The following is a 22,437-nucleotide window of genomic DNA, read 5'->3' as shown; positions in this document are numbered from 1 at the left end:
TAACCGGCCGTTTTTTTTCCTCGAGATTTCAGACATTAAGTCATGGTGAGAACATCTAATGCGACTCCTCGTATTAGGAAATGGAATGAAGCGAATTCAGTTTCTGTTGGGTGCCTTTTTTTTTTTTTTACAGAGCACTTCTTTTAGGTAATGGTTCTTTCATAAAATCAGCATAATCCAGATTATTGAGGTTCAGCTTGGAAATACACATTTTCAAGCATTTCAGCACAAATCGTAGAAATCCAGTTGCAGCCAAAAGTGTGGCAAAATCAGCCTTTTTGGGGGGGTGTTGGCAGTTTAATCAGAGCTAGTGCTAGCTCTCACAATTTCCTGTCCAGAGAAAAGAAATGGAGAGGAGGAGGATTCATCAAAGAAAATAACTTTGCACCACTCTCCTGCGGTTCATCCTTGTTTTCCCAAAGACATTCAGTTTGTCCTCACTGTTTTTGTTGGACAGAAGTAACTTCTTGGCTTCTCCTCAGAATCAGCTTTATTGGCCAAATTTGTGCACACAAGCAAGGAAGTTGACTTTGGTTATTCTTTGCTCTCAAGAAAGACATTTGAAATGTACATTTATGAAAAAGATTCCTAAAAATATTATTTTTCCATAAATATACAGAGTTTTTGCAAAGCAAAAACTATTATGTTTTTGTTATGATGCATATCATCAGGACGCAGAATAGTGAGGTTTGTTGAGTATTGGTGACATTCAGGTCGGATGAATGCGACCTGAACGTTTGGTCACATTTGAATCGGATACATATTGGATACCCAAGTGACCTGGGTCGCATTCGCAAAGAATCCGACCGGTGTTGTTCAGACTGTCATGAAAAGATCAGATACAGGTCGCATTACGTCAAAAAAAAAAAAAAAAAAAAAAACGGAATTGGGTCACTTATGGGGGTAGTGTGAATGCAGCCTAAGTTAGCGCTTTAGGATTTAGCTAAATGTTTTTAAAGTTAGCTAAAGCACTAAACAAAAAAATTTACTCTGCTGTTGGCGAATTAGCAGAAGAGTGCCCACCACTACTTCTGATCTATTGCATTGTCCACTAATCTTAGGTGAGTTAAACACTGTTGTTCTTTTGGCCACATGAAGAACTGCTGTGTCCATTTGTGCATTCGGTGAGTTCATCAGCAGGCACTCAGCCTCTCAGCTGAAACGCATGCAAACCTGGCAACCAAGTTAAGCATTTGCTGCGCTCGTCTCTGTGATTTCTCTTTCATCAGTAAGAGCCGTCACATTTCACTGCGCAGACTGAAGTGGGAGTATGTTCAGACTGGCACAGCTCCTCCATAGTTATTAAAGTGATTGAAGGTCTCTTCCGGAAATACTTTTAGTGTTTTATAAAGACAGTAGTTATGTAGTAGTCATCTAAAAGCTGAAAGAGTTTGTCAACAACTGAATGTGTTCTCGTTTATTCCTCAAAGTCTGGGAATGTGCTTACCGGCAACCATTTTTAGCATCCAGCTGATGCAAAAATAAAACACATTTACAAATCATTACATAAATTCCCAAAGCATTGTTTCTCATTTCATGTTTCTGCAACATACTTCTTGTGATGCTTTGCTTCCTCGCCAATGGAGTTTTTGTAGAAACCAAATGCAGGCTGAGCTCTTACCAGGGCTCCTATGCAATCTGGAAAAGTATTGGATTAGATTGACGTGTTTTCTAAGTCTAGATAAGTATGAAAAAGAAAAGTTTGGATTTCCAGACTTTATTTCCTGTGTCATTATCTTGATGAGAGGTTTTCAATTCTCTGTAGGACCTACTGTCCTACGTGTTTTAGGTGATTACAAAATATAGAAGCCGGGGTTCTTGAGGTTCTCCTAAAAAATTAATTTAGGGAGTTTTTTTGTATACTTGATGATCCAATAGACTCTGTTAAATTGGGGACCAAAGGTGAAACATTTGTTCCATTTCTAGCTGGTGTGGCTCGTTTCCACGCTGCACTGTCAAATGAACCAAAACCTCTTAAAAACATGCTTACCCCCTCACCTGTCGTGGCGCTGAACCATGAACCACTGAAGGAAACATTAAACCTCAGAAGAAGACATGAACGGAACTTCCTTCTTCTCAAAATGTAAACAAAAATGGAGTAGCGTCAGATTTTAGCTATCATAGGAAATGTCTTATCGTTGGTAAAAGATCAAGAGACACTTCTTTTGCTAGCACTAAATGTGCACAATTGTTTTGGTTGTACTTGCCCAGAATGCCCTGTGCAGTAGCCCATTTCGTGCTTGGATTTCACATGTGCATTTAAACCGCACCAGAGTTCACTCCGACTGAATCTCTGCTTAGGTTTGTAGGCGGACCAGAGTCCAATTGATCATTCACACCTCCTCAAATGAATCGGACTTTCTGGGCAAACAAACTAGCGTTTGATTAAAGCGGACTAAACAGGGCTGGTGTGAATGATGCACCAAAATACCAAAAATATTGATGAGAACGCATTTGGATTTTAGAAGTGCTGTTTAAAAAAAAAAAAAAAAAAAAAAAATTTTTTATAAAATAAAACAATGTGTTTATTCCAGTGTTGCTGATTCTAGTATATTTGTTGGTGGAAGGAAGTTCTCCCATCTGTGTCTGAGACGCTGCTTCTGATACTTGTTGTTTGGTCTACTATCACTGATTGCTTTGGGTCAGTTAGCGCATTCATACCTATTTCCATCTTCTTTTTTTTTTATCTTCAAATAAATCATTTTGCATCAGAAAGATCTGACATGAGTTGTGTTTTTATTTCAAGGCTGTAGCTGCAAGTGTCTCTCGGTGGGCCTCATAGGGCCCATTCCAGCTTTTGGACAGCAAATGCCTCAACTATGTTCGCAGACTGATTATATCTTGTTGTTCAGCTCTATGGCATTTGACACCCTATCTAGTGTTTATCTCATGATAACGCGACCAAGCCTCTGCTTCCTGTTTACGCCGCGCACACACTCAGCGTCCCGGAGGGGTCAGGTGATCGAAATGGAGTGGATCTGGTTTGAACCACAAGAGAAACGCTCCTTTAGTGTTCAGTGCTGAATCCTCCTTCTTTCTGGAACTGGATGCTTTCTAATATTCCCCCCCGACACACACATGCACACACACCTCCAAATAATCTCCTCAGGCTTCATGACATCAGGGCAAGGTTGAGATAGTTTATCATGCTTTGTAGTGCTCCCAAACTCTTGATTTATGAGCTTCACAGCATGCCGTCTCTCCAAAATACCCCTTTCTTCTTTTTTTTTTAATGAGTTCAGCTCATTAAGCGTTCCTTAATAGACACGCTGCTACAAGTTGAACCTGGCACGTATGGATTTACTGCAGGCATGCAGTGACACGGAACAACGACGCGGCCAGCAGCAGAAATCCCAGACTTCAAATTGCATCCTGCTGCCTTCCAGCTGGTTCATCTGGGTTGGGCTTGTAGCGAGTTAGCGCTAACATGAGAGCAAGACTGCTAATGGTTAGCTGGTAATCCCACTCTATGGGAGAGGACATGCGTTTGAGTCGCTCTGTACTTCTGCGTGTTTTTATTGGGATTTTATGTGATGGACCACACAAAGCATTGCATAATTGTGAAAAGGAAGAAAACAGATGGATTTATTTTTGTGTGTGTGTTCATCTACTTTGTAGCTGCAAACATTTTATTTGCAAATGTAGCTCAGATTTGACTTGGTGGACGTCAGTTTAAGACTCACTATAGATTCTCAGTTGAGTTTAGGTCTATAGGCTTTGACTAGGCCATTAGAGTAAATGAGTATGTAGAAAATAAGTCAGTAACAAAATACATCACGATAGACACGCGATCAATATCAATAGATAGAACAACTGATTGTTCAATAATTTCACTGAACTTTGATTCAGAACTGAACAGAATTCTGGGTGGTGTAGGCAGTGGAAAGACTTTATCTGTTCAACCTCTCACGGCCAGCTAAGGAAATGTGAGTTGCATCAACTAAGTCACTCGGGCTTTGGTTACCTAGCAATAACCTGTTGAATAACTTGTGTTTACCTGGCAACAACCTACTGAGTGACAGCAGCAGTTTCATGTTTTGCCATTGTGCCTCATAACTGCTTAAAAATAAACAACGGCATGAAATGAAAACTGGATAAAATAGGGAAGGTCATGGCACCAGTTTGTCAGTATTTCAGATATTTAAAACAAAAAACTAATCAATAATTATTGATGTCAACCGATATGAACGCTTACATGGTGATAGGTTTTTAAGCCATATCGTCTAGCCCTAATCCAAGCTGGATTAGGACACCAAAAACTTTTTGGCCAAAAGTGGCAAATTTAAACACTGGTGACCCACAAAATTCATTAAATTAAAAAGTGAAAAATACGTTGTGATTTAGTTTTACCTGCTCAACAATAATAATTTTTGAAAAATAAGATTAAGTATCCAAAACGTCTCATTTGGACCGTTGCCGTAATATAAGAACAACAGATATTTACCACATTTTATCGGTCGTCAGTTGTTTTATATTTTGTTGGCCAAATTTTCACCATTTTTGACTTGTGGTCAAACAAAATAATTTCAACTCCAACTTGGTCTAAACCAACCATTCCAGTGTTTATCTCTGGTTATATGTTCAATGTGAACCTCTGACAGGGTCTCATCTAGAATTACTCTTGCGTTTAGCTCCATCCATCTTCCCATCATCTCTGATCTGCTTCCCTGTGCTTGTTGAAGAAAAGTATCCACACAGCATGATGCCAACACAAGCATGCTTCACTGTGGGGATGGTGCGTTAGTTTTCCACCACCCGCAGCGTTTTTATGTCGGTCAAAAGGCTCACTCTTGCTTTCTTCTTGCCACCCTTTGATAAATCCAAGTTTGAGGAGTAATGGTTGTCATGTCAACGGATTCTCTCACGTCAGCCGTGAATGGCCCCCATTATTGTTTTTGTTAATTTTGGGGGTTTTGGAGTAAACGCTGTTGAAACTATATTACACACAAATGTATTTATTTAGGAGTATCAGAGTAAAATGGGGCAGGAAAACCACTAGAGCTGGGTGGTATGGCTAATTGTTTCATACCAGATCTGATTTCCTATTTTAATTGATTTTGATTGATTTCTTTTCTTTTTTTTTTTCTGAAAAAGAAATTGCAAATGACAGAAAACATTTCCAAAAAGTGTCTTCTATTTCAGTCGTCCCTTCTATGAAGGCCAGTCTACAGGACATATAGTTTAATTGGAAGAATTAAACAAAATCAGCAGAATTAAAAACACAATTTTACTTGAACATCTCAGAATTATGTGAAAAAATTGTTTTAATAAGAAATTAACTTTTCTTTTATAAAATTGCTTCTTCCTTTGCCTACTGCTACATCTTTTTTCTGGCAACATTTATGCTTGTATTACGTCTGCTGCATTCTTGTAACGACTTTATTTGCGTGAAAATGAAATCATTGGTTGACTGTTTATATTTCGTCGACTTGAATTCAAAGACCAAGTAAATAGAAGCTGAAAAACACTCTTGTCAAACAAGATGGCCGCCCTGAACATGACATCACTCGTTGGTGGAAAACAAAATCCAGATTTTCCAAAAATAAATATTCAAATCAAAAATTTGATTGATTGATTAAAATCTATGTCCTACATGAAAAGTCTGATCACAGACCAGATGTTTAGAACCTGGTTGTGTGCGAATGCTTGCACCATAGCAACAGAGGAACATCTGGATCCTAAAAGGCTTCCTTCAATTAAATTCAACCAGAGTCTTTCTTACTCAGCCTCCCCAAAGCTCACATTCTGCCTCAGCTTTAATAATTATCTAAATTACCCTTCTTTCCCTTTTTTTTTTTTTTAAACAGGCCAAGCCTATTTATGCTGGATGGCTGTGCTTGGCTCCTGAGGGAACGGACTTTGACAATCCGATGCAGAGATCCCGGGTGAGTACGCCTACACGCACTCCTCTGCAGACGTTTCTTCAGCTCTGTGGTGGAGTTCCTCACAATCTGAAATTAAGAAATGAAAGCAAATGCTTTAGGATATTGTTTTCTTTTGCTCCACGGACGAAGGACAATAGGTCTGTTCTTTGGGCTGCTCTGAAGAAATGTGTGTTGTGCTTTCAGAAATGGCAGCGGAGATTCTTCGTGCTGTACGAACATGGCTGCCTGCGCTTCGCCTTGGACGAGTCGGTGAGTGAAAACTCCTCCCACTTTGGGTTTGTTGAAGCATCAAGCTGGCTCAAGCTTTGGGTTGTTGATTCTCTACGGTGATGATATCAAAGTGGAAGGTAAAGGATTTTTTACTCACATTTCAAGACATCAGAAAAGGTAGAAATGCTGAATCCTAAAGATCGTTGAATGTTTTCTGTCTTTGACTAATCGATTGCAAATAATTATTTAATACATTGAAGATGCATCTCGTTACTGTTGCAGATGTCTATTGCTTGGGATTAAACTTTTCTTATATCACTTGAATCGGTTTTACAAACACTATCATACTGAGAGACATTTTTTTTGTTTTATAAATTATTCTTTGATTTTACATTGTTTGAACACAGAAGACATACAACACATACAACTTACTTGCCTGATAAAAATATTTACATCTATTTTTCTTTATAAATTGTCTATTTTCTGTCCATTTGTGATTCTTATAGTTTTAACCTGTATGTCAGTTTCTGCATACCGTACTGACAGACATTTTAAAACCACTCTACAGCACAACTTGGACTCTGTTTTTAAAATTGGACAGCAAAAAAATTCTTCTGTAATCACTGGATGATTATTTAAAAGATTTCTGTTTCATTATTTGCTTAGTTTTTGCTCACGTTTACATTTTCAAGTTTCAAACAATTAAAGACAAGATGGAAGAGTCCATGTGGAGTGGTCAGAGGTTTTCCACCACCTGAAAATCCAATATGGCTACCTTCTTTATAAAACTTGGTGACCCCTGACGTACAGTGTTGCCAGTATGAGCCTAGGGAGGCAGGAATAGTTGGATATGGTTAGGATATATAATTTTTTAAAATTTATATTGTAATTTAACATTTTAGATTCATTTTTGACCTTTAATGTCTGTATGGCTTATCAAGTTTTATCCTCTAAAATGTTGGTTAGAAAAGCATAAATTGCCTTGGAAGTAAAAGTATGAGAAAGAACTGCTGGGATTCTTATGTTGGTTGTTTCAGAAGATTAATATTTTATCTCTTATTAATTTTACTGTGAACCCAGAGGAATCTGAACTTGAGGCTAAAGCTAATTGCCAGTCTGGTTTATTTGAATGCTGTCATCTTGTTTGCATTGGGTGGTTTTCCTTGAAGCCAGTAACTTTTTAGAGTGGAAGTGGTGGTTGAGAAACGCAACACTGACCGCAACTTTTTTGTTGTTAAATTTTTAAATGCCTTGTTGAAAACTGTGCTGCTGCGACATGTTTAGCATTGAGATGCTATTTTAAGCTTGATTAGCTTAGTTGATAGGCTAACTCCTTTAGCACAACTTGAACACAGCAATAGTCTTTTCCAGATCAGATTGTTTGTTGAAACAAAAGTTAACCAGCAGTGTACCAAGAAAACCGTTTGCAGTTCTCGTTTGTGCGACAGATTTACGGAGGTACCAGAAAAGCGCAAATATTAAGGGTCCGCCCAGAACTTTAATATGTAACAAATGTTGTCAAAATTTTTAATGCATTAAAAAAATCTATGTAAATAATTCATAAGAATTAACATGTCAAAGTCCCGTCGCTTATTGCTTTTGTTCTAAACTGACCATTTTGAGTTTGACTCCTGTTTTACTGTCTGTTGCCTCATATAGATTTGGCCCAAATGAAAGTCCCTCGAGACTCATCTACTGTTTGGAGGATATCAACTGTTTTTAACCTTGCAAAAGAAAGTCTTTAGCATCGTTTCTGAGAGAAATCACAGCAGCAAAACAAATGCAGCACGCTAAAAAGGTTGTGGAAAAGTGTCCGGTTCTCCTTGGCAGCAGTATAATAGATTTCTCTGTTTAGAATTGTTAAAAAAGATTACGAGATGAATGTGAGAACATCTTGCCAAGTATATTTGGGTGGCTGACGGAGTACCAGGGTGGCCCGCTTTAAGTAAACACAGTGTGGGGAATTTTTGGACTCATAACAATGCTTTCCAGCTCCATTCACTGTTGTTCGCCTTCAGTTTTTTTTCTTTTTTTTTTTTTTTTTTTTGTTTTGTTTTCAGCAGAAGATGTATTTGGTCGACTCTGTAGAGGATGCATGTAGCTGATTGGTACGCGTTTGTGCCCCGGACAAAAAAACAGCGCGGCTGCTGGAAGCACCGTGGGCTTAATGAGACTCCCACCCGACTCGGCTGTCTTGCTTCCAATCACACGGATAAAGCCGATATTTCGGCTGGCGTCACGGCGACGCAACCGCGCCTCTCCATCTCCACCGTAGAAAGTTTAGAGAAACACACTCCGCCACATCAGCAGGGGCTTGAAATGTGCGAGCTCAGTGGAAACTGCTTGTTAACCTCAGTGGTGCTGCAGAATAGGAATAATTTCACCTCAAACTTGTTAAACATGTTGGTGAGAGCAGTAGCTGAGGTCAAGGCCTGTAATCACTGCAGCGCTTGCGAGGGCAGGAACACACTCGGAGAGGAAAGTCAGCTTCTGTTTGCGGTGCTGGTGTGTGTCGCCGAGGGAATGCGACATGGGTGACCAAACCCATACCGGCCGATCTGACTGGAGATTAAGTCTGCTTGCGCGGGGCCACACACTACCAGCTAGCCTGCCAGAAACACACAGATACCTGCTACTGTGTGCCTGCCATTAGCTTCGTATTTGTGTCTGTAAGGGGCAGTAGCTTCGTATCATCTTTGCCTTGAAGTTGCTATGGCGACTCTCTCCTTCTCTGTTGCCAGAGATGACGGTGACAATGGGAGGAAACTTCGGAAAATACCGTGTGCGCGCTTCCACTGTATAATGTGTTTCCAGTGACACCCAGGCTGGTGTGCAGTTGTGTTTTCCTCTCATTGTAACGACGATTTCCAAAACTGTCCAACACATTGTCTGTCGGTCTTTTCATCTGCTCCCCAAGGCAGGAAATGTGGGTCAGGGAAATGGCCTCTTTGTGCTCCAGACCCCTCAGATTAAACCTTTCCGAAGCGTCAGCGTCGATCCCCAACCTGTTCACACTCCTGATCTCATTGATGTGGCTAACCCAATGACCTCAAGTTATTAGGGGAGGACAGCGAAGGTATGGTTGAGATGGAAGTGTCCCACAGAAGCCATATCCAGACAGATTGATCTTTTTGTTACTCAGAACACATCAGGTTGACTTTTCAAAGCTCCTATCTAGAATTAAAAGCAGCTGATGAGCTAAAAACAACCTCTAGAAAGTGTTCTAGTAATGGGAACCAGGGATTCATGATACAGGTCCTTCTAAAAATTATAAAAATTAAACTGTCATATATTTTAGATTCATTGCACACCAACTGAAATATTTCAGGTCTTTTATTGTTTTACTACTGATGATTTTGGCATACAGCTCATGAAAACCCAAAATTCCTATCTCAAAAAATTAGCATATCATGAAAAGGTTCTCTGAACGACCAATTAACCTCATCATCTGAATCAACGAAGTAACTCTAAACACCTGCAAAAGATTCCTGAGGCTTTTAAAAACTCCCAGCCTGGTTCATTACTCAAAACCGCAATCATGGGTCAGACTGCTGACCTGACTGCTGTCCAGAAGGCCATCATTGATGCCCTCAAGCAAGAGGGTAAGACACAGAAATTTCTGAACGAATAGGCTGTTCCCAGAGTGCTGTATCAAGGCACCTCAGTGGGAAGTGTGTGGGAAGGAAAAAGTGTGGCAGAAAACGCTGCTCAACGAGAAGAGGTGACCGGACCCTGAGGAAGATTGTGGAGAAGAACTGATTCCAGACCTTGGGGGACCTGCGGAAGCAGTGGACCGAGTCTGGAGTAGAAACATTCAGAGCCACTGTGCACAGGCGTGTGTAGGAAATGGGCTACAGGTCCCTCATTCCCCAGGTCAAGCCACTTTTGAACCAGAAACAGCAGCAGAAGCGCCTGACCTGGGCTACAGAGAAGCAGCACTGGACTGTTGCTCAGTGGTCCAAAGTACTTTTTTCGGATGAAAGCAAATTGTGCATGTCATTCGGAAATCAAGGTGCCAGAGTCTGGAGGAAGACTGGGGAGAAGGAAATGCCAAAATGCCAGAAGTCCAGTGTCAAGTACCCACAGTCAGTGATGATCTGGGCTGCCATGTCAGCTGCTGGTGTTGGTCCACTGTGTTTTATCAAGGGCAGGGTAAATGCAGCTAGCTATCAGGAGATTTTGGAGCACTTCATGCTTCCATCTGCTGAAAAGCTTTATGGAGATGAAGATTTCATTTTTTCAGCACGACCTGGCACCTGCTCTCAGTGCCAAAACCACTGGTGTTACTGACCATGGTATTACTGTGCTCAATTGAACTGCCGACTCTCCTGACCTGAACCCCATCGAGAATTTGTGGGATATTGTGAAGAGAAAGTTGAGAGACGCAAGACCCAACACTCTGGATGAGCTTAAGGCCGCTATCGAAGCATCCTGGGCCTCCATAACACCTCAGCAGTGCCACAGGCTGATTGCCTCCATGCCACGCCGCATTGAAGCAGTCATTTCTGCAAAAGGATTCCCGACCAAGTATTGAGTGCATAACTGAACATAATTATTTGAAGGTTGACTTTTTTGGTATTACAACACTTTTCTTTTATTGGTCGGATGAAATATGCTAATTTTTTGAGACAGGGATTTTGGGTTTTCATGAGCTGTATGCCAAAATCATCAGTATTAAAACAATAAAAGACCTGAAATATTTCAGTTGGTGCGCAATGAATCTAAAATATGACAGTTTAATTTTTATCATTACATTATGGAAAATAATGAACTTTATCACAATATGCTAATTTTTTGAGCAGGACCTGTATTGTCACCAACATCAGTATGAGCCAATATTAGTAATTTTTTAACATATCGGTATTGGTCCGATATTTGTTTCCATCTTATTAGGCCCAAACAGCTGAGCTCTGTGGAGGCCAGTTGTATTTCTAGGATTTTTTTATTCGTTTTCTTTTGCAAATTTGGGGTGCTGAATGAATTCAAAGACTCACAAAACTTTACCCAAAATTGTCCATGTGAAATTAAACATTTTTAATAGAATCAAAAATGTGGGTGGCCAAACTGTTATACAGCGCCCCCTGTGTTGAGACACAGCTGTCAAACAGGTAGTGAACTAAATATAATATTGGTAAATGTCAGTTATAGGCTATGGCAGCAATATTGATGAAATATTAGGCACCAATATTGGCCCATATTTTCACATCGGTGCTTCCCAAATAGAAACCTTTTTCAAACCATCGATATTACAATATTTGAAGTAGAGCGGTGTTACAAAACCTACACAGAAATGTTAGCTCTTCAGGGTGATTAAATTACTTTCATTTACATTAGAAATGCAAACATTGTTCTTCTGCTGGTTTAATCTAACATTGATAAATACAATATTGCTTTCTATTAGGTAGATCGGCATCAATGTCATTATCGATAAGTGAAACAAGCATTTTTTTCATCTTGTTGCTGGAAAAGGATGGAAGGTGTTTGGTCATGTGATAGCGATGCAGCAAAGGATTGTGGGGTGTTTTAATTGAAGCAGAAAGGCGGGTATCAGTAAATGTTATGGGCCCTAACTGCAATCTTAATATCAGATATTGGTATTCGCCCAAATTTTCAAATCGGTGCATAGTATTGATATTTTGAGACATAGACTTGAGCAAAAAAAAAAAAAAAAGTGTGATATACATAAATAACACTAAATGAAATGTAGCAGTTATGCAGTAAAAAGACTTATTGAGCAGAAAATAATTGTCTTTTGCCATTTTTCCTAAACATAGCTACGTTGATATTAGCTGGATAGTTACTGTCAACCTGTGTGGGAGGGGCAGTTGTTCTTCGTCAGAGCCTCAACTTTTTTAAAGCATCGGTATATTATGATATTAGTAGTAGATCCGTGCCTGTTCCCTTCCTACTTCCTGTTAGCGAACCACTCTTACCCATGTAATTTAGCAATATTTATCACAGTAATAACTTCCCTCACACCTGACAGTAGGTAGGTTTTAGAAAACTGCCTCAACGATCTACTAAGACACATATAAGCTACCATCTTGTTCAGTGGTTTTATTTTCTCTAAAGGCAATCATCTCTTGGATGTTTCAGGTATAACTGATAAGATATTTCACCTTATTATTAGCAGAATTAGCTTCATTGTACTTGAAAGGACCGATCGGTCCTCTACTGATGCTTTAACCCTCTGAGCCCATGGAGCAATGACGTGTCTCGCTATTTTTCGCCGATTAGGCAGCAGTCTATTTGAAACTCTTGCCCCACATAACTAAAGTATTTTCACCACAAAAAGAGGGGAAAGATGCTCTTCCATCTAAAGCAGCATTCCTCCTGCTATGCCCTTATTTGGTGAACAGCAGCGTGCTTGCAGCCCCGGCACCAGAGAGCTGCGGGGAAAGGGAGCGTTAGCCCCTGAAACCCACAGAGGAAAAGTCAGCTGTGCCCCAGACCCAGACATTCCTCACGAACGGCCCGCCAGAGCGGATGGCGATCCACAACGCTCCTGATATCACAACAGCAGAGGTTTAGCGAGCTCTTCGCGTCTGAGTGAAATGATGGCCGAAGGAGAGCGGCCTGAAGCTTTAGGCTGGAACGGTCAATGACATTGAGGACGGGCTAAAGGAGAAAGTCTTTAATCTACAGCAGGTTTTTTTGTTTGTTTGTTTTTTTTGGTCATTTTTAACCTTTCCATTCACAAGTCAAAAAAAGAAAAGAAAACCGACAATGCTGAAAACAAAAACAAAATGAGAATAGCAAAAGACAAAAACAACCCAGAAGTAAATATTTAAATTCCTGTCAATGGACCGAAAACAGTGTGGCTAGAAACACATTTTCACTTTTTAATGTATAACATCATCAAAATCAAAACAGCATATTTGTTCCTGTGTATTTTCCTTAAACATATCTCCAAGGAATTCCAGCAAAGACTGTAAACACTCGTAAGAAAAACAATCATGATCTAACATTGTTGTATTTGTTTAGCAAATTATTTTTTATAGCTTTTTTTAATTTAAAGATTGAAAAACAAATTTTTAAGTCCTCCAAACAATTATTCCACACCTGAATCCTTCTAACTTAAGTCAACAGTGTGACATGTAAAGTCAAAATTTGAAAATATTACTTGATAGTTATGCATTACTGGAAGATTAGAAAATAAATACCTGAACACCGACTACAAAGTCTTAAAAAAGACTTAAATAAATAAACAATGCTTAGCCTGGTGAGGGCACAAGTAAAGCCTGGTGGCCTGCCAGGCTTATAATACACTAAGGGGGAAACCCTGTCATTTACTATTTTTCTCTTTCTACCGGTTCAGTCTGATACATTGGACTTAACCAGTTTTTTTGATGGACGATTTTGTTCACAGAGATTTCATAATTCATTTCATTTGTTGTTTCTGTTGTTTTGTTTATTTATTTTGGATATTAAACTGTCTTCCAGTTAAATGTTGATTAGAATTTAAAGTTTATTGAAATCTTGAAAATGATGTCTAAACAACGATATTATCATATATCGCAATAACGTCTGGCACAATTTATCATGAAATCGCGTTAGTTATGGACATGTTGGCTTAAAAATTAAACATCCGTTCTACCAACCGGCCTCTAGTGAGAACAACTGTCATCGGATGCTGTTTTTTTCTTAAGGCTCTTGGTCTTAAGGCAGCTGGGTTCTGTCTCCTCGGTTTTGATGGATGAAGCTGTTTTGAGGATCCTGCTGCTTAGAAAACAGCAGTTTCCTCTCTACAGCCTGCTGAGGTAAACTTCAGCCTGTAAAAGCCTCCTGGAGGATTTATATCATTTATGGAGTGGATGCACTCCACTTACTTTCAAAGTCTTTTATTGTCCACAAGAGTTTTATTGTTCCTTCGGTAACTTTATTATTTAGTCGTCTCCTGTATTTTTAGCGGTTATTTTCATTTAGCGAAGCCTCTAATGGAAGGCCCTGAGATCTCCACGAGGACACTCTTTCCTTCGATGTCCTCTCCTTGCAGAGTTATAAATAGCCCCCCTTGTGGACGGCAGACACAACAGGAAAATGTAGAACTGGTCCAGTTGCGGAGAAAATGAGAACCAGGACGAACAATTTAGCGTTTGAGCGCTCGTCTTGGCCGACGCGTCTCCCTTTGTTTTGGTGCCAGTAGCGGAGAGCTGTTTCCAAGCAACGATTTTCTCCTGAACTGACAGTCAGCCGGGATCAGATGGACGGCAGGAATTCAGGCTCCACCTCACAGCAACAACTAAGATAGCAAAGTCTGCTTCGTCTCAGGCGGTTGACATTTCTGAAGCCCAGCGCTCGCTGCATCCAACTTGTCTCCATTAAATACAGGAAATCCTTGAAATGTTTTAATTTGAGGCCTTGCTGCAGATGGCAAACTTTTGGAGATCATTTTACCGTCAGGATTAGGCAAAGATGTATGCAGTACAACCTTGAGCAGAGACGCCACCGCTGCTACAATAATCACAATTTTCCTTGAGAGGTTGAAGAAGGGAAAAAAAAAACGGCAGATCACAACTTTTCAGATAAAATGTATTGTTTCTGCTAGAAGGCCAATTTGAAATAATGTATGGGTTCTTGTTTAGTCATTTGTTGAAGCAGATACACACACTGATGTACTTCTATCAGTCCAAGGAAGCAGTGGAGATTTATTGTATCATTTATCGTGATAAATTTCACACAATTCTGATTAATCGTTGCCCCGATAAATTTCAATTAATAACGTTTGAAACCCACAAAACTCTGTATTTTCAGGATTGCTATATTTACTGTTTTCTCAATGGAAGTATTAATAAATATTAATTTAAAAATCTGATTAAATTTGGTTACCTGTGCATTTTATGATTAAAAATCACATTTCTTTTTATGTCCTAAAGAAAAGCATTATAAATGAGAATGCATTTTGAGAGACTGCAAACATTTGACACCCAGTATGAAGTAGCTGGTTTGCAGTTTGCTCTACCTGCCACTTTTTCCTGTTTTCCCCGTCTAAACGGAGTGATTGTTATTTTGGGAAAATACAATTTTGATTTCAGACATCATAGTCTGTTTTAATTATTTGTTTGTTTTTGGGTGTTTTAAAAGTTTTCCAGTTCCGATGTTGAATGTTCTTTCTAATTTTTTTTATCTTTGTGTGGGTATGCTTGCATTACTAAGTCTTTATTATTATTACATTAGCTGAAAATAGTTTCAAAATGGCAATACTATCTATCGTTTATTGCAGTAATGTTTTTTAGACAAGTGATCATCTGGCGAAATTTATCATGCTTAATTACTTGTCTGTTCCTAACTTTAACCCAAACTTCATTCACACTATACTTCTAAACACTTGATACTTTTTTTTACATCAGCTTCACAGCACACAGTGTGACGTCGCCTCAGCTCTTCATGTGAGAAAATAACCACGCAATATATTTTAAACTCTGATCCTTAAAGAGAAACTGGAAACGGCTCAAATTAGAGACTGGAAAACATCCGACATACCTGTGATCGGTCTAAACTTTCAGCTAATGAATTTAGCCATTCTTTTTCCATTAAGGCCCAGTTTAAAGTAGCTCTTTATGTTCTGCAAGGAGCCACACAGAACTTCAACTGTCTCTTATTTATCCTCATAAATCGGCACCAGAATGTACTAAATGTGTGGTTGTTTTATCCTTGAATAGTCTCTGGATGTCAGAAACTGCACCAGTTTTATTTTTTATTTTTTTTGGATTTTTGTCTTTCTGATTTGGGTTGCGCTCTGGATTCTTTTCTAATAGGGGAAATTCTTCCACAGCATCTGAACACTCTTTACTGTGACGTTTTGTGATTTCCTTATTTGGCAGCTCTTGTGGGTTTGCGCTCCGATCTTAATAAAGCTGGATCTTTGCTCTGTGGCCTTAAAAGGAGCTGGAAGCAGCACCTGTCTAACATCAGTCTGATAAGAGAGTAACGAGAATCTGAGTGGATGCTCAGAAGACACAAAACGTTCTATCTGTAGATGCTTTGATTCTTCTCACACACAGAACAGCTTTACTCTGGAATCCTGAGTAAGCAGTAAGCCTGTCACAATAAGCAATAAATCAATTAATCACTTTATTAATTAAAATGAGAATTATCGTTAAAGAAATGCTACCCTTTAATATTAATGTTGAAAAGCCAGCATTTTGAAAAATGCTACAAACATTTGACATTCAGTACAAAGTAGTTCGTTTGAACTTTTTTCAGTTTTTTTTTTTTATGTCAAAGCTGAATGATTATTTTTGAAACACAGCTTTGGTAATATACTTCATAATTAATGTAAATTACTACAGTTTTGGTTATTTTGCTAATTTATTTTGGATATTTAAAATGTTTTCCACTGTTAAATATTCTTTAGTCAATTTTTGTGATCTTTGAAGGGGTGTACTTGCATTAATATTCCTTTATTATTATTATTATGGTCTCAAAATGACAATATTATTGATTATCGCAATAATTCCTGGGACAATGTATCATCTAGCAGAATTTATCGAGTCTTTTCCCCCATTTTCTCTGAACATATTATACGGCAGAGAGATGTTTGTTCACCACATCGAACAGTTTAAAACAATTTGGAATAAGATAGCAGAGATATCTGTGTTTAGTCCAGCCACCATCCAAACATGGACATTTGAAAACAAACCAGAACGGTCCCTTTTCAAATTGTTCCCACATTTACCTGTTTCTCTTTCTCTCGTTGCATCTGACGTCCATGTTGTTGTACGCGGCTTTAAAGGTGTCATGCTGTGTCTCCTCCAGCCCAGCACGCTGCCTCAGGGCACAGTGAACATGAACCTCTGCACGGACGTCATCGACGCAGAGCCCAAGACGGGCCAGAAGAACTCTCTGTGCATCGTCACACCTGAGCAGGAGTACTTCATCAGAGGGGAGAATAAAGAGATCATCAACGGGTAGCGTCTCCTGCTGGGTTTCTCATTTAGTTGGTAGGATGGTAACAGGGAAGCATCTGGTGACTTCGCTTTGATTTCCTGTAGGTGGAGTGAACAGCTGATCGTCTACCCCCGAACTAACAAACAGAACCAGAAGAAGAAACGAAAAGTAGAGCCCACCACCTCCCAGGTAGAGTTTTCACATGATGTGACCAGCCAGCGAGTCACAGTCCGTTTCCTGGTTTAAACTGTTTTTCCCTGTGCTTGTCGATGTTCAGGAGCCGGGTCCAGCCAAGGTGGCCGTGACCGGTTCAGGAATCCCCGAAGCTGACAAGTCTCCCGACTCGAGCTCCATCATCTGGCAGGAAGAGCTGAACCAGCGGGAGGCCGAGAGCGCAGCGGCCTGGGCCGGCGCCGACCAGCCGCTGGGCTCGCCGCTGCCCTCCGCAAGTGAGCTAGGTTTTTTTTTCACTTTGTCAGACTTCATTGATTTTATTGATTAATATTTTCTGGAGTCCCAGGTAACTGTTCAAGAGTTAAATATCAATTGATATTTAATTAACTGAATTAGAATCAGTTTTATTAACCAGAGCAATTTGGGAGTCTCAGAACAATCTGTGAAACTTTGGAAATATTCCAGTTTCTAGATTAGAGAGAAATTAGAGGATAGAGAATTTGTATTTTCAGATTTTATTTTCTGTTCCATTGATTAAAAGTGGTAACTGCTCATTACCTTTTCATATGACGGTTTAAACATGTACATCTGAAATATCAGCAGTACATTAAAACCTAAACTTTTGTATTTTAACTTTAAAATGGTCTAAAAAGGACCAAGAGTTTTTCCTCGAAACACTCGTTTCATGCAGACACTGTGAACTCTTCATCATGGCCTTTCTCAGTCTCTGCTCTCCTTCATCACCAGGTGACTGTGTGCCTGTGGGTCAGGGCTCTGATGCCGGATCGGTGAACGGTGACGAAGTGGACCGTGGCGGCCTGCCGCTGCACAGCTCGGCCCCCCATCCCTCCGTTGGCCCCCTCTCTCCGACGGGCTCCTGCTCCAGCTTGGGAGGCGTCCCGCGTTGCCAGTCTCCGGCGCCCAGTGACCCTTTTCCCTCCGGCAGCTCCCTGCTCTCAAACGGCTCCCACATCAGCGGCTCGGTCAGCTCCCTGGACTCGGACGCCAGCGGCAGCACGGTCACCAGCACCGACAGCCATCCGGCGGGCCACAGGGGCGGCCACCACGACACACCGCGCTCCCGGCGGCTGGAGGCAGAGGCTAGAAAGGCAGAGAAGAGGAGCCGATTCAGGAGCCCCGACAGGCAGGAGAGAGAGGCCGTCCTCAGTCCCGAGAGAAGGTCCGTCACTCTTTCATTTAGAGATCTAATTTTCAATATTTTTTTCACTTGTTTATTTTATGTCTTTCTGGTGATCTGGCAGTCCTTTGTGGTAATCGGGTTTCCTCATATTATCTGTCTTTAAGGGACATAGTACTATTTTATATTACAATCAAGTCACCATGTTACCTACTTTGTAATTTATCGCTTTGAAATTGGGCTTCTGTCTCTTTAAAAACTCCTGCTCTTTCTGAAACTCCGCTTCCAGGAAGTCATCACAACATGGCTTCTTTATTAATGTTTTAACAACGTTTTTACCATTGGTGTTTTGAGAAGTAGCTCAGCAGATGTTCCACCAGGTGTTTGCTAATTGCTTCTGGCTAGTCTGAAGGAACTGAGGTGAGTTGAGGAGGAGCTGGAAGGCAGAGCTAGGTCCCCCCAGACGTTTTGCACAGCTTGAACGGTTGCCACGGGGGATTAAAGGATTTCTCAAACATGCATGAAAGAATCAACTTAGTTGATTTTACATAATACTACCCCTTTAATTTATACAATGACGTTTCAGTCAATATGACTTAGAAACAGCTGATTGAATGAGGTGATTCAGCTTTAACTGGTTAAGCATAAAACAAAATGGTTTTGATCAGAACTGGGATCCAATAGAAACCATCTGATACCACCGTTTTCCTCTGATCAGCAGTTCATTTTGTTAAATCCCAAAGCATATAATTTTTGACAAAAGTTGCATCCTCGCAGGGAAAATTCATGAATGAAGGAACTAAACGAGCAGACAGGTGATTCTGAGAGGTGATATAAGACTCGGTCTCCGTGCCCTCAAGTGAAGCCTCTAATCTGTCTCCGGTTTAAACCGCTGAACTGGGTTAGCGGACGGCTTTCTCAGAATCTTGGCTCTGTTCTGCTGACGCCAGTCTGAAAATACTTGAGCTACTGGCTTATCCTTATAAAGGCATGTCTGTACGCAGAGCAGACACACACGAGGCTTTGATGTTTTCCGACACACTCAATAAATTGATGTGGTTTTAATGGGAGACGAGCGAAAAGGCTGCATTTCATCAAATTAAGACATGTTGACTTAAGAGTGATCTCTTCGTATCACTTTCCTTCGTTCCATAGCTTCTCACTCAGACTGAATAAACACCTGGGTTTGTCACTGGGCTTTCTGTGATCTGAATCTCGGTTCCCCACACACCAGAGAGCAGAACATTTCTAACAAATCCAGTAGCAAGAGGGTGGCGTGACAGGAAGGGGGTCTCTCTTCCCTCTCTTCCTGTGCCATTTAGATCCCTGCACTTGTACCGGGCTCGAAAGGAAAAAAAAGAGGTGGAGTCCAGCAGAAATGTGCAACTTGAGTGGTCAGTGTTTGCCAGTGAAGATGTAGGTGGACACACATCTACTTTTTCTGCACTGGTAGACAAGAAGGTGCCTTGCGGTTTAAGATTTTAGGCTCTTATGTACAGACATGGCCCACTTTTCCTTGTTTTAAGAAATGCAACAATGTTGAGGTTTAAATTTACATTTTTTAAACATGGCATGTCTGGTGATGCGGCTCAGAACTGTTGTCTGACAGATTTACTTTCACAAGCATATCTTTAAAATTTTGTTAGAAATTGTTTTGGTTTTATTTCAAATGTGATGGACACTGAGACAGAAAAGAAAAGGAGAACGGTGAAAGAAAAGGTTTAAAGGGAGATGAGATAAGAAGCTTAGAGAGAATAAAAACCTTATAAGTCTGAAGTCTGCTTCTATACCTGCAAAAAGAGAGAACAACAAACCAGACAAACTGGAGTAACAAACGTGCACATTGGGGCTATGCCAAAAAATAGATTTATACAAGTATCGGGATTCTAATTTACAGTTTTAAAATTGATTTTAAAATGTCTCAATCAGTTTTAAAAACAATAAATCAAATCCGCTGTCTGCCAGAGTTCATTTTGTAACTCGGGGCATTATGACGTCGCCAGCCATGCGCAAAGCACCAAAACAAAGAAAAAAAAAACTACAAAAATGAAAGAGAGAGGGATTCAACAAACTCTATCTTCATTAAAGGACGTTTTTTATCAAATTCCCTGGAAAACCTAGCTTGACATGCGCGTCACGGTGTGCACGGTTGGCAAAAATGAAGATGGAAATGAACGGAGCCAAGCTACATTTGAGCCACACTGTTACTGGTCAGGAGTTTATTAATATGTTTTATGCAGAAATGCGCTCGGACAAAGCAAAGTTGATATTTTGCTTCACCTAGTCCACTTCCACCGTCTGGTTTTTACATCCGCAATCGACATAAATACTGAACGTTTATGTGACGCTGTCAGAAATTACATACTATTTTTACAATTCTTCACTAAATAACTGCCAAAAAAACAAAATCCTCCAGAATCTAAACACCAAGAAAAGCATCAAAGCAACATAGACAAATTCTGCTGTCCTGTTATATTTTAGTCTGCAAAACAAAGAGAGTAATGGTGTGGAAACTCAGCATCTTTTCGAAGGTCAGCATGTTAGACTTTAGTGGTTCTTCATTTGTACATAAATCTCTGTCAGAATCAAACAATACATGAATGGTATAGATAACATTATTACAGCTAAGAATGTTCCAAGATGTTGGGTCGGTCAGAAACTAAAAGCCTGATTTTTTTTTTTTTTTTTCCCATGACCTGCAAGGTCCACATTGAATTTTTCACTGAAGGATGAATATCAAGTTTGCTGTTTTCAGTTTCGATGCGGTCCTTTTCAATACCCAGTGTGACAAAGGAAACAATTTATCTCCTTAAAGCCATGGAGCTGTTGATTCAACATGAAAACTTCATTTTAGCCTTTTAAGTTCCCATATTTTTCCTGTCTGAATTTTTCCTGTCTGAATCAAAACCATCTTACTGGACTCTTACTTACTTACACAATCAATCAACTTCAATGTGGTTGAGATTTTCATTTTCCCATCTTGCGGTTGATGCTTAAAAAAAACAACAACAAAAAAAACAAAAACAAAAGGAAGTCAATTGGTGGGCGTTAGACCTCTCTCTGCTCCCCTCTCATTTATTCCCATTTAAGGACAACAGCTCCAGCCTTCGAGGCCCCCGCCCCCCGAATAAGGGCAACATGTACGCTAGAGTTATACAGTATTTCCCACTGGCTTTAACCGCCTTCCTCTCTGAAATGTAGATCGCTGTCACTGAACAAAAGGCCCGTGTGGGCGAGTGTCCGAACATTAAGCGCACTGTGTCGCAGATTGAGGACGATTGCAGATGTGAGAGTGGGCTGTTCTTTGATTCACTGATTGTTCCTGTGAGATGGATCAGCACCGTGGCCCTTCGCCAAAAGGCCTGCTTCAGTGTGACCAGATGCTGATCACATATTGGGAGTCAGAAATAGTATTAACCGATTAACAGCCAGCAGAAGCTGTAAACAAGTTACTTTAAAAGTGTAGGAATTTTACTTTTTCTATCATATCTGCCTTTTAAAGCCTTCGATCAGTTCCACTGCTGGATCTTTTGAATTATGTCAGTAACTAGGAACTCCCATGTTGATTTAAACAAGCGGGACCAGGGACGAAATGTTCCTCTTTTCTCTTCGGTCTTTTTATTTTGACGCGCGCTGCATTTGTTTTATTGCTTTACTAAAGACTGTGGAAGTATGTGGCACTCATTACTCACAAACGGACCTGGGCTTTTACATAATATGTTGTGGTGCAGCTTAACAATGGTTTGTTTTGTTTAACTCTGCTACCTCAGCCAAGGTTCTGAGCAACTGGCTGCTAAAACTCCAGCTACAGATTTACAAATATCTCATCCCTCTGCATGCAGGTTTAATCTCACTGGCACGGCCTCATCAACGGCCACATTTGTTTTTTCCTCCGACTGGAGTTGAACTGTGTTTGTATAGATTTAATGTTAAGATCTTTGGTTTATATGATTTTCAGAGTAATCTGGACCACTACCTATAATGTTAGTAGTTGGGGCCTGCTATAGCAATGCATAGCCAGGCACCTATTGTTCTACACCTCAAATTTTATTTTGGGGCCCTCTATATCTGCTGTTAACGTGGATTGCTACAAATCAACAGGTGATTAGATTATTCACACAGCTGCTATAAACTCATTGC

At 40.1% G+C, this 22,437-nt stretch overlaps 1 protein-coding gene across 4 annotated transcripts in view; it reads left to right on the top strand.

The window, feature by feature from the left end:
* The first annotated feature begins 5,775 nt into the window (after positions 1-5,775).
* The window catches only part of LOC106964844 (myosin phosphatase Rho-interacting protein-like), a 56,439-nt gene continuing 39,777 nt past the window's right edge, over positions 5,776-22,437 (top strand). For 2 of the 4 annotated variants that reach the window (XM_015060580.1, XM_015060582.1), the window contains exons 1-6: positions 5,776-5,885; positions 6,069-6,134; positions 16,854-17,005; positions 17,090-17,174; positions 17,263-17,434; positions 17,907-18,339. In XM_015060580.1, coding sequence (XP_014916066.1) covers positions 5,871-5,885; positions 6,069-6,134; positions 16,854-17,005; positions 17,090-17,174; positions 17,263-17,434; positions 17,907-18,339 — 923 coding nt within the window. In that variant the 5' untranslated portion in view covers positions 5,776-5,870. The remainder of the gene's footprint in view (positions 5,886-6,068; positions 6,135-16,853; positions 17,006-17,089; positions 17,175-17,262; positions 17,435-17,906; positions 18,340-22,437) is intronic. The other 2 variants (XM_015060584.1, XM_015060583.1) reach the window with 1 other exon arrangement.

This window comes from Poecilia latipinna, unplaced genomic scaffold (genome assembly GCF_001443285.1).
Source record: "Poecilia latipinna isolate Pla-1442-1.1 unplaced genomic scaffold, P_latipinna-1.0 Scaffold1727, whole genome shotgun sequence".
In the NCBI taxonomy this organism is placed as follows: Eukaryota; Metazoa; Chordata; class Actinopteri; order Cyprinodontiformes; family Poeciliidae; genus Poecilia; species Poecilia latipinna.
Note: the sequence above shows the minus strand (reverse complement) of the source record. Positions and strands in the feature narration are given on the sequence as shown.